Source organism: Pleurodeles waltl, chromosome 6 (genome assembly GCF_031143425.1).
Source record: "Pleurodeles waltl isolate 20211129_DDA chromosome 6, aPleWal1.hap1.20221129, whole genome shotgun sequence".
NCBI classification, from domain to species: domain Eukaryota; kingdom Metazoa; phylum Chordata; class Amphibia; order Caudata; family Salamandridae; genus Pleurodeles; species Pleurodeles waltl.
Window position 1 is genome coordinate 782,574,131 of NC_090445.1, and position 12,024 is coordinate 782,586,154.

The 12,024-nt window shown below is 43.6% G+C and overlaps 1 protein-coding gene across 5 annotated transcripts in view; it reads right to left on the reverse strand.

The window, feature by feature from the left end:
- RBM20 (RNA binding motif protein 20) overlaps positions 1-12,024 on the reverse strand; it is a 341,194-nt gene that overhangs the window by 118,338 nt on the left and 210,832 nt on the right. For all 5 annotated transcript variants that reach the window (XM_069239404.1, XM_069239405.1, XM_069239403.1 and 2 more), the window contains one exon: positions 2,335-3,514. In XM_069239404.1, coding sequence (XP_069095505.1) covers positions 2,335-3,514 — 1,180 coding nt within the window. The remainder of the gene's footprint in view (positions 1-2,334; positions 3,515-12,024) is intronic.

Genomic DNA, 12,024 nt, shown 5'->3' on the forward strand with positions numbered 1-12,024 from the left:
CCAGTGCCAACAAGGAAAGGGACAACCGCAGCCCTCCTTTTGGTAGCAAAATGCAAATATCATCGGTCTGCAGTGGGTCCCTCACAGCCATGGGTGGAAAATTGTGGCACAATGGTTAGAGCAGCAAACCCTGAAGCAGAGACTGGCTCAGGACCAGGGTTCAAGTCCTGCCTTGGCAGGGCTTGGGCTCAATTCCCTTGGACCAGATAATTCTCGCCTCGGTGCCTAATCTAATTAATGGGTCCCACTCTGGGCAATAGCTTGCTTAATTACCACAACAGCCCCAACAGAGCTTGGATGCCTGGCTTCACCCTGGGGGTGCCCACTCCTCACATGGAAAAGCCAGGAGGGGTTCCATAGTGGTATGTGTACAGTGCCTTGAGACCCTAATGGGTGAGTAGTGCGCTATACAAGTGTGAAGTTTACAGTTTTACAGTTTATGGGTCCAGTGACACTGCACTTGCTGAGGCATTGATAGATATGCTCCTGGCCCAAATTTCCTGAGGAAGTCGGGTACCCAGAAGAGTAATTTGCCCACAAAGGGTCTTCCTTAACAATCCACCCTGGAATCTTCAGACCCCCTCACTCTGTTGTGACTGCATTAAGTTTAAGAACTTATAAAGCGCATAGTTACCCTTGGGCATCCCAGCGCTAACATAACATGACTACTGCCAGAGACAAGGAAGATAAAAAAGGATTGTTTTGAGTTTCGTCCTAAAAAGCTGCTCTGAGGGTTCATAACGAAGCTCAGAGGGAAGATCATTCCAAAGGCGGGCGGCCTTGGTAGAGAAGGAATTGGCTCCCCAAGCTCTCTTGAACCGAAAGATATTAACATGTCGGAAGGAGGAAGATCTCAGACTTCGGGAGGGGGCATAGATAAGGATCCGTTTTCTAAAGAACATCGGACCCTTATCATTAACACCGCCCCCACCAACGGCAGCCAAGTACAGTTGCACTTCTGAACCAGGAAAGAGGAACATAAAAATAAAATGTACCACCCCGCACAAGGCCAGGCCGCTCTGAGCCAAGAACAAGTATTTTCTGAATCTAGGTCTCTTAATGCCTATCACGGAGGCTTCCGCCAGGCTGCCGTAGCAGACCCTCATTCAACTTCATACGGCCGGTACAGCTGCGCGAGTATATCACAGGGCTCAGTATGTCAAAATGTATGAAATGCCCTGACCTCTCACTGTGCTCCCAACTGTAAATGTGTGCATTCGTGTAATGCAAATAAACTTAAGGAAAACAGAGTGCAAATATACAGCCGTGCTGTCTCCTACTCTTCTGTTTGCATGTAACACCCCCTAGTCATGATCGATCATCACCGCTCTGTCCTATCAACAACACTCCATGTTTGAGATGTTCCTGCTACAATAAAAATGTTATCTGTGAACTGCTCTGATGTTTTTTTGTTTGCAAGGTGATTGACATGCACTACAGTTATAACAGATACATTAAACAAAACTACACTATTCTACCGTTCTTGTAAAAACCCCGATCCTTAATAATAGATTAGCCTCCTAGACCCTCAATGAGCTGACGCCATCTTAAATACAATCTTTTTGGTAGCCCTTTCCTAACATGAGACGTTTGTTTCCAAGCGTCGTTGCCCTTGTGTGTAATGGTGCACGCTGTTCGTCCTCAGTTACCCTTGAACACTTACCTGCATGCTTATGTATCCTCACGTGGCGGCTACAAATCCCTTGCTATAACAACATCCGCTTCCATGCAGGGATAGAGTCATCCTTTACATATGTTAACCAATAAATAACGTCTGTGCTATGTAAAGTAAGTAAAGCTGGGATGTGCCGCGACTACCAAGGCAAAGGCATGTTTGCGTTTACACAGCAACACATGGTAGCCTGAGGCATTTTAAGGGAACTTTGTAATGTGTGAGGAGAGACTAACAACAGATTAAAGAATAAACAAGTATACCAGTAGTAAAGGTGCAGTAAAGACACTTTAACGAGAAAATATTGCGAGTAAATATTAAAGCAGAAATTAATTTCGTAGAAGTGAAAGGTAATCAAGATGAATAAATAACCTTTAACATTTTCGTGATTTTTCCGGTGGGTTTGAAGCAGAATGAAATGATTATTAGCGCACGAATTTTAAAAAATACTTGTGAGTGGAGCATTTTAAGCCAAATGGTCTCAATATTATACACAAAGTGATTGTTGTAATTTGATGTATTCGCGTTAAAAAGAACACACAAACTCCACAATAGCACAAAAAGTCTGTCGCTGGCCATGCAAAGTGTACAAATCTGCTTTCTTTGTTATACTTATTCTAAGATATACATGCCTTATGACTATAAAGAAGTCCAGAACTTGCCTTTAGATTGAAGATCTTCTTATCACAGATGGTGCAGACATGAGGAAGGTGCAGGGGCGGTATCCCATGGAAGTCATTTAACTCATGAGGCTGTAAATGCCTGCGCTGTGCCATGGATCCCTGTTGGTTTAGATCCTGCTTTTGAATCACTTGGGAATTGCTGGAGCCCTGCTTGTTGATGTTGTTGAACTGACTGAAAGGTGACGGACTGTATTTCGTGTCTGATGTTGGCTCTTCAGGGTTGTACAACTCATTCCTTACTTCATATGGCTGGCTTGTTGGTGGCCACACAACAGAACTGGCTATATGATCCGGCTTGTTTTTGCCTGAGAAGTTGACTGTATTGTCCCACTGGTTGGCAGAAGTCTGGTGTTGCTTCTGGCTTCCATGCTGATGCGCCTTCAAGCTTAGGTTACTGGTAAATCCTGAAGAAGACACCACAACTGAATTCTGACCATGGGAATTTGACAGATAGAAGTCCTTTTGAAACCCAGGTTGACAGTCAAGTTTAGGTTGTCCAGACATCACATAATGACCTTCAGCAGTCGTTCCTGCAACAGAGCCTGAGTGGGATATGTTATTCATGAAGTCGCACTGGTCTGTTTCCACTATGTACACTGGCGCGCCAGGTGGGTTGGGCTTGTTGTAGTCATAGAAACCCCCCGCAGGAGGCATGGGTCCAGGCTTATGCAAACCCATCACTACCGCCTGCTGGTTGGGTGGATGAGGCATTGCATTCCCAAAAGAGTGCACGGTGACAGAGCTCTGGCTGTTCGGCATGCTTCCAACCTGCCCCATGCTGGCTGCGGCTATTGGTGCCATTGCAGTACTTGGAGGAGGGAAGGGTATTCCGCCTGATGGGAACCGAGCGTTGGGTAGCCCGGGTCCAAGCTGGTGCGCGCCGGTGTGCCCATGTGGCGGGCTGATCATGGCAGCATTCCGCAATGGATTAAAGAGAGGTTGAGACATGGCCACTTTGGAGAGAACTTGATTCAGGACAGTAGCAGCTGCTGAGTTGCTAGTGACTGCGTTCTGAGCCAATTTTAGCCTATGCAGCGTAAGCTGTGCTTGTAACTGAGCGAGCTGTACGCTGGCCGGGGATGGAAGCAGTGGGTTCGGCGTCCCTCCACCTAAATGGGTGTTGACAGCGAACGGGTTGGCCTCCAGAAACTTGGCAGCACTGCAATAAAATAGAAACGTGTTTAATTAACACAATACGAAACACTTGGATGCTCAGCTATCTCTGATTCGTTTAATGCAATTCAAACCCAAATTTACAAGATCACAGTTGCATCAGTCAGATCAGGATATTTTGTTTTAAGACAACTGTTTAGAATATATGTTTAGATTCGCAATGGAAGACAAACTTCTGAGAGTACCTACCAACCGTTTTACAACCTCTTCAATGTCACACTTTATTTTGTACAATGTCTCACAGCAATATGTGATTGTTTAAGGGGGAAGTTATAGCAATTCAATTCCTCCCATGCCTTCCTTTGCCCAGCTGCTCTTGGCAACAGATGGAGATGCTCTGAGACGCACAGCCACCTGTTGCCCTTTTGGGGTCATATTACACAAATTTCGCACTGATGCAAAATGGTGCACTGGTTGCCTCGGTGAAGAAACGTGTACTGAAGATTGCGCCCAAGTACAAAACTCATGAAAGCCACTGCTTGCAATGGAGCGTCACGCAAAAAAAATGTTTTGCACAATAACATTGTGGGTGAGTAAAGTGTAAACCCGAGTTATGCATTTTTACCCCTTGGCACAACAGTGCTACATATTTTCTCTGTGTAACTACAACCGCTTGTGGAAGGATGCTGAGGGCGTCCCAAGGAACACATCTCCAGTTCACGCAGGGTGCCGTCACGGGAGTGCGCTGACTATGAGCCACTTCCTAGGTGGTGCACACTCAGTGGGCCTCCCAATTGCTTGTTTGCCCTTGTGCCCACATCTGTAATACAGTATCACAGGTACGAAGGCAGAACTGTGCACCAATGCATTTGGGGGAATAATCCATTAACACTACACAGGCGCAGAATGTGCACCAACATCATCCATACAATAGAAGGTGCCGTGCAAATATCTGCTGGTCCTTTCTGGAATATCAAAATGTTCTCGGGCCTCAAAAAACAGGCATGAAAACCTGTTGCTCCCCTGGACCACTTTGTGCAACACGACCCCAGTACACCATCAAGTGCTGATATTTCTAAATTTCCTATGAAGTCTACATGTGTGTGTTTCTACCCCGGCCATCTTAGAACCTAGGACATTCACCATGTCCTGAAGTCTCTCTATTCGCCATGACAGTCACACAGGAATGACACATAGATTTTCATAAGGAAATCACTTGGACTGCGGCTACACCCTCTCTGACTCCACAAAGCGCATCATATTGCTTTGTCTCCTGCAAACCAGCAACATACTTGTCTGCTATTTTGCAGAATCACTGGGTACTTGTATTTCTTTTTTTTGACAGACTAAGCCGCAAGTCACTGAAGAAAGTATCAGGAGGATGCTCAGCATGCAAAACGGAGAGGGTAGGCAGAGGATGAAGACCTGCCTCAGTTTGGGGCATGCACATGGATTGCAGGTTGGGGAGCTAGGCTGGGAGAAGGTACTAGAGTGTTTCTTCGTGTCTCTAGTAGAGACAATAAGAAAAGAAAAACGGCATTTCACAGGAAACATCCTGGAAAGACAACATACGACACCATCTTTTATGTTGCAGGTATCCCGGCAGCTATTTATTCAACATTGACTTGTTCTTGTCAATAATGTTTTTTATAATGTGTTGTATTTTGGCGTTGTCTCCAAAGTAGTCACAGAAGAAGCTACAGGATAAGGTCCTGCTTCCAAGGTTCATGTGTGAAGGCATTCTAAGCTACTGTCTTATTGATAAGCTCGCTTGCAGGGAGATGGAAGGGGAGTTGGCTTAGCAGGATGTGTGGGAATGTGCTAGTCAGGATGAGCTCAGAGAGTTCAAAGATGATCCATTTGGAAAAGTTATTGCACTTGGACCAAGGGCCGTGTGTTCGTACAATGCATTAGTAAAAGTGGTCAAAATTTGCACACCAGCTTTTACCAAATTAAATGGTCTTTTGCAAACCAACATACGTTCCAGTAAGATGGCTCGCAAAATTCTGATTTTTAGGGGGTCATAATTCGGCCAGCCTCATTAATATGCATGAGGTAGGTCATAAAGTGCAACCCACTACGAATCACTGCCATCACAGGGATGGTGGGCTGCTGAGGCCATCAGGCCACCCTGTCTGTGACTGGTTTTAAATAAAGCAATATTTTTTTAACGCAGACTGTTTCCTTGAAAGAATAATGGGATGCGTTTAAAAAATGAAAAGAAAAAGTATCTAAAAGTTTTTTTATGAGTAAGCAGTGGCCCTAATGACCACTGCCTACTTCTAAAAATGTTTTTTACAACATTGACAAAGGGGAAGGTGATCCCTTCCTGTTTGCAACTGGATTACCACCTCCTTAAGGTGTCGTAACCTATCAATGATTTGTGATCCCCCCCCAGTTTGCGATTCTGTATATAGCGCCAAAACCTGTTTTGCAATTCCATAGCACATTACTGAATTACATTTTGGGTTTTGAACATACCTAAAAGCTATTTTGCAATTGCGAAGGCTCAGATTTTGCAAATTTTTGAAAATGCTAAATAGTGTTGACCATAAGGCACATAGGGCCAGATGTAGGTAGGTTTCATTTTGCGAGTTGCAAATTGCGAGTACTAGTGACTCGCAATTTGCAACTCGCAAAATGAAATGCAGAAAGGTGTCTCAGACACCTTCTGCGACTCGCTATGGGGTCGCAAAGACCCACCTCATGAATATTAATGAGGTGGGTCGCAGTTTGCGACCCCATAGCGAGTCTAGGCACTCACAGGGATGGTGGCCTGCTGGAGACAGCAGACCACCATGTCTGTGACTGCTTTTAAATAAAGCAGTTTTTTTTTTCTTTTTGCAGCCCGTTTTCCTTAAAGGAAAACGAGCTGCAAAAAAGAAAAAATACAGAAACCATTTAGTTTTGTTTTTTTCAGAGTAGGCAGTGGTCCATAGGACCACTGCCTGCTCTGAAAAATACTTTTTTGTGGCATTCACAAAGGGGAAGGGGTCCCATGGGGACCCCTTCCCTTTTGCGAATGAGTTACCATCCACTTCAAGTGGATGGTAACTGCGAGTTGGTTTGAGACCGCTTTCGCGGTCACAAAGCAACTCTACATCGCGATGCGGTCGCAAATAGGAAGGGAACACCCCTTCCTATTTGCGAGTCGGAATCACATTTTGCAAGTTGGTACCGACTCGCAAAATGTGATTCTGCATTGCGTTCAGCCTTTTGCGCCTCGCAAACTGTGTTTTTCGCCATTTGCGAGGCGCAAAAGGCTTCCTGCATCTGGCCCAGAGTGAGCAATTTGCAGATGCATATGAAAAAGAGCCTTTAACAAGTAAGATTTTGAAGAAATCTGTGATTCTGTAAGGTGTCAAGTAGTTAAACTGTGCTCTATTAGAACGAATGGTGAGGAAAAAGAGCATGATTTCTACGTGAGAGGTATCAGGAAAGGTGTAGAGTGGAAGGGGAAGAGTAAGAGAGGGGCAGGGGTGGACATACAGGGAAGAGCTAGAGAACCTGATGGTTTGGACCTTTGAGGTGAAGGAAGAAGGAATTTTGTCTGCTGTGACTGTGGACTGGTTCATCTATTTGTGCACAAAGGAGTGCGGAATGAGCGCAGTGTTAGGGATAGTTTCCTAAAGTGGAAGTAAACCTAGGTCAGGTAAGACAACAAAAGTAAACAATACACTTTTGCTATCATACTTACACGGTACATTTTCCTCACAATGCAAAGTATATTTTTTAATTTCATGAGCAGATATGAAATTATTCAACGTTCCCATGATTTGGATAGCTGTTTACGCCACATGCCACTGCACTGATGCTGTAATGTTTAATACTGCCAGTAACATGAATGACCCTTTTGTACTGTAAGTACTTTAAACCAATCTACAAGGGTCTTTTAGGCTCTTAATTACATCAAACTTGTGGGTGTGTTGTTGTTGGTGATATGTTAAGTGGTGAAGACCAGTTGCCACTTGAGAAGAATTATTTCAAGTGATTGACACTTTAAGTAGCTCAAGGACATGCTTACATGTAAGGAACATGTTTTAAAATAGACTTTGGGATCATGTGTCCACAGAGGTCAGTGACGTCATAACCCTGTGGGTATATATGTCAGGCAATGTCAGAGAATTTTTCACATCTAAAGCTTTGTCACTGCTGTGCCCATAAAGACCATCTTGTTTTATACGGGCAAACAACATCAGTAGGTTTGCCTCTGAATGGTCATCCTGCTTCTTACTGGTTTCTCCGCATGATTATGTTTTGTGTTTGTCACCACACCATATACTTGCCACACTCTTTCAAGCAGGTAGTTTTGCCATACTGGTAATTCTACCTTATTGGTGACCCCAACTCATGCCGGTATCCCTGGTTCATACTAGCTTTCTTGACTCATAACTCTTTACCCCCTCTGTCTGTATTCTCCAAGCACTCTGCCAGTGGCTTAATATAAAATGATAGGGACACCCTGCACAATGTGAAGAGGGTCCCCTGTGTCTCCCATATCTTACATATAATCATTGATCTTGGGCGGAGTGGGGCCCGTCTGAACGGTCTGGAGGCCCCGGAAGGGTTAGGGACCTAAGCTGCATGAGCTGCAGGGTCCTATGCTATGCCCCTACAGTCTGCCTCTTATTTGTTGGTCATGGCTAGCTAGGCAGCTTCATATATTTCAAGCTGTATTTCCATCACTGTCAAATATTTTCTTTTAGTTTTTTTGTAAACACTAAGGGCCTGATTTCGTTTTTGGCGGAGGGGGGTTACCTGTCTGCCTTATTACAATCCCATAATAGCCTATAAAGATTGCAGTACATTGGACGGGCTATCAGTCACGACAAATGAAGCCGACAAGTCACCTGACAAGTAACCCATCCGCCAAACTCTAAATCAGGCCCTTGGACATAGTCTTTGAAAAAACAGGCATCATATTTATGTGTAATAACGAAATGAAAGAGAAATGATTGTGGGTGGCAAAGATTCAAAAAGGTGACAGAAACATGTATGTGGTAGACGTTCCTAAATGGATGACCAATGTGTCATTGTTGCTAATGGTTACTAAAAACGATTTTACTATTACAGAATATGTTAATCTATAGAGTTCTATGGATTATGTGTAGGGCTCTAGCTCTGTATATCAGCGCCACCTGGGTGAGTGTGGGTAGGAGGGAGGCGAGGGATGTTTTTTCCAATAAAGCACTGGGTGATGATTCTATATAGCTGCTGACCGTTTCTTTCCTAAAGTAAACCATATTACTGCAGAGCCAGGTGCTAAGTACAGACACATCACTTATTATTTAACGCCTGCATTGACAGCTATAGTGACTAAGCAAAGACCACATGACAACGTTTGGCAGACATGACTCAAACCCAAGGACTTTAGTGACCAAATCTAGTTGTGTAAATCTTAGAGAGAAGCTCTGAAAATTCCCCCTGCAAGAAGAATAAATCCCAGTCTGTTAATTTAGGGATTAGATATTTTACAGCACTGACATGGAATAGTAACTAGGAGGAATACTTGTACTAACAGGATATAACTCTTCGGTGTTCTGAAGTACAGAAGAATAAGAGATATCACCTCGAATGGAAGAACACTCCTTACAAACACATTTACAGATTTTAATATTACGTAAAGAACATTTGACACGGAAAATGGATAATCTTTGTTAGTTCTTACTTTAAAAATATGAATCAAATTATTTGTAGTTTTTTACAAAACTGATAATGCTGCATCAATTTATCAATATGGAAAACGACAGTGACTTGTATTTTGATAGGATAATGGAGCAAGGTGAAAGTGAGCATGGTGTATTATTCTGCTATAGAAAATATAAATCATTAAAAAATACTATGGTAACGCTTTATAATCACAGTTCATTCAGTGTTTAAAGTGAGGTAAAGTCTGAATTGACTACACAGGGAAATGCACGTGAATGACCCCTGAAAATGTGTAAATATAGGAGGCATACCTTTACCTAATCTAACCGTACCAAGCAGGAGTCCGCTCATGCTCTTGAATGACCCTAACATTCCCACCTCTCATTTGCACTTCTGCCACTTATCTATCAACCACCCATACCTCTCCACATTCTCTCTATCCCTCTAAACCAGTCCTCTTCACTTACTCCACTGACACAATCTTTCTTTCCAAGCTCCAACTTCACTGTCTCATATTCACTCATAGCTTGGGGCATGACCTCTAAGGTTTTACTGAAACCTACCAACCTTTGGTGAGGCCCGTGCAGCACCATGGAGGTCTGCAGAGCATGGAGATGGACACATAAAAGGATATGAAGGAGTCCTAGGGGGTAGAGCAGCAGACAGAATTGAGCTGCTGTGCCCACATGAGGCCTCAGCAACATTCAAACCAATGATACAACTGCCCAGGCTCATCACTGATACAACTGCCCTACCTCAGCCTGCCCACTCACCACTGGGAGGAGCTCCACAGACACAAAGAAGAGGAGAACCCTGGCCTTCCAGTAAGACACTGCACCTCCCCGGCTCACCCCATTCCAGACAGAGGCTCCTCAGTGATTTTTTGGCCCAGGCCACACCACACAACAGCGTGCGCCTCCCCGGAACCCTGGGTGCTCATTGGCATAACTCGTCCCCACAGTGAAATAAACTGATGTGCAATTCAAAAGTGCCTAAAATATACTGAAATAGGAACCTACGTCGAAATTAGGACATGAGTGTACAACATCATGCATACTTTAGGTACTATGAGGCAATACCAATTTTTACCATTCGGCTCCATAAATGTTTTAAAATATAACGTTTTCCCACTCCTCACAATTCTACCCGGAAGTTCTGTAGACACTACTCAACACATAAGACTTTTTGAGGGGCTGATCTAATTGTTTCATTGGTTTGGTGACACAGAAAAAAGCTATCACATTGTGCACACCACACTTGTATGTTAAGAACCACTATTATTAGGACTTCAAGGGGTTGAGGTTTTACGTCTACATAAACAGAAATATTCAAATGGTGCATGGTATGCACTGTGCTTCCCCGCCGTCTAGTCTGTACTTGCTTTTAAACATGAAGATATGCAAAAACTGCATGCAACAGCAACATTAAAATATAGAAAAAGTAAGAGTCCAATGTACACAACGTTTGCATTTGCAAACCCTCTGAAACACAAAATAACACGGTTTACAACTGCAAAAGAGTGTTGTGAAATGTACAAAACCCCTTTTGCAAATCGCAATAGCGTTCTCAACTCGCAAAAGGGGTTTGGTGATTCATAACAACTCGCAAGTAGGAGGAGGCATGGCAGATCCATCCTCTTCTAATTGTGATTCACAATGGCATATATTAATGATTTGCAACCATGACTGCGGCTACAAACCATTGGCCAAATACTGACACTTCATATGCTAGATATCTGACTCACAAAAGGGAAGTGAGCCCATGAAACAGCTCCAAATTTAGAGCTTGTGTCAGGTGGCCTTGTGGGCAACTGAGAGAAGCCAAGTAGGGGTGGGGAGGGCGGTGAGTGGGCACCAAATGTAACCAATTTTCTAATAACTAGCAAATGTTCCTTTAACCTGCACAGGCTGCATAAAAAATCGTGTTTTGGGATGTAGATGCAGGAATGGAGGTCGAGGTATGTTGTCCCTTGCAAACCACTATCCCTGCATGTACAGCCAATCTCAGGGGGATTACGAAAGGCAATATGCCTACTAAATATTCATTTGGCCAGATGTTTTTCAACCTCCTGTGAATGTATGTTTTGCTATTTGACTGTTAATCCATAGTTTATGTTATAAGGTTCTCATAGAGCGTACATAAACAAAAGGTCTCTTGGTGCTTAGGTAGTAGAGGTCTCAACTAGCAATAAAAGTTAGTCATAAGCTTATTTAAACAGCCAGGTTTTGAAGTATTTCCTGAAACCCACAAAGTTGGCTGTGTATCTGATATCAGGGGGTAGAGTGTCCCAAACGTGGGGAGTGATCACTGAGAACCTTGCCCCATTCTTCCTTTTGCTTCCTGGAACATTTAGTAGGTTCCAGTAGGCTGAACTAAGATGATGCTTGGGGGTGTAGTGCTGATTTCTAGAGGCCATAAAGGCCGGACTTTTATTATGAAGAGATTTAAAAATAATACAGCCTGCTTTAAATATAGTCCTCTCGGCTACACAAAGCCAACATAGCTTTTCAATCAGAGGCTTAGTGTGGCAATATCTAGGCTGATGGAAAACCACTTGGGCTGCCTGATGTTGTGCTATTTGCACCCTGTGGCTTAGTCCAATTGGGAGTCCCAGATAGAGAGCATTAGTATGGTTTATCTGGGACATCACTAAGGTAATGATTATTTGGATGACAGCTTCAAAGGTGATGTATCTCCTGGTTTTCCTATTTTTTTCACAGCTGGATAAAGAAAAAGTCACTGTTCTTATCTGGGGTTCACAGAGAAATCCTCATCAATGAGGATCCCAAGACTTTTGACACTTTCTTAGGCGTAGAGGAAGAGCCCATCTGAGAAGGCCAGAAGGCAGGGTTCCATTGTTGAAGTTTATTCTTGTTAACAACAATCTCAGTTTTGTCAGAGTTTATT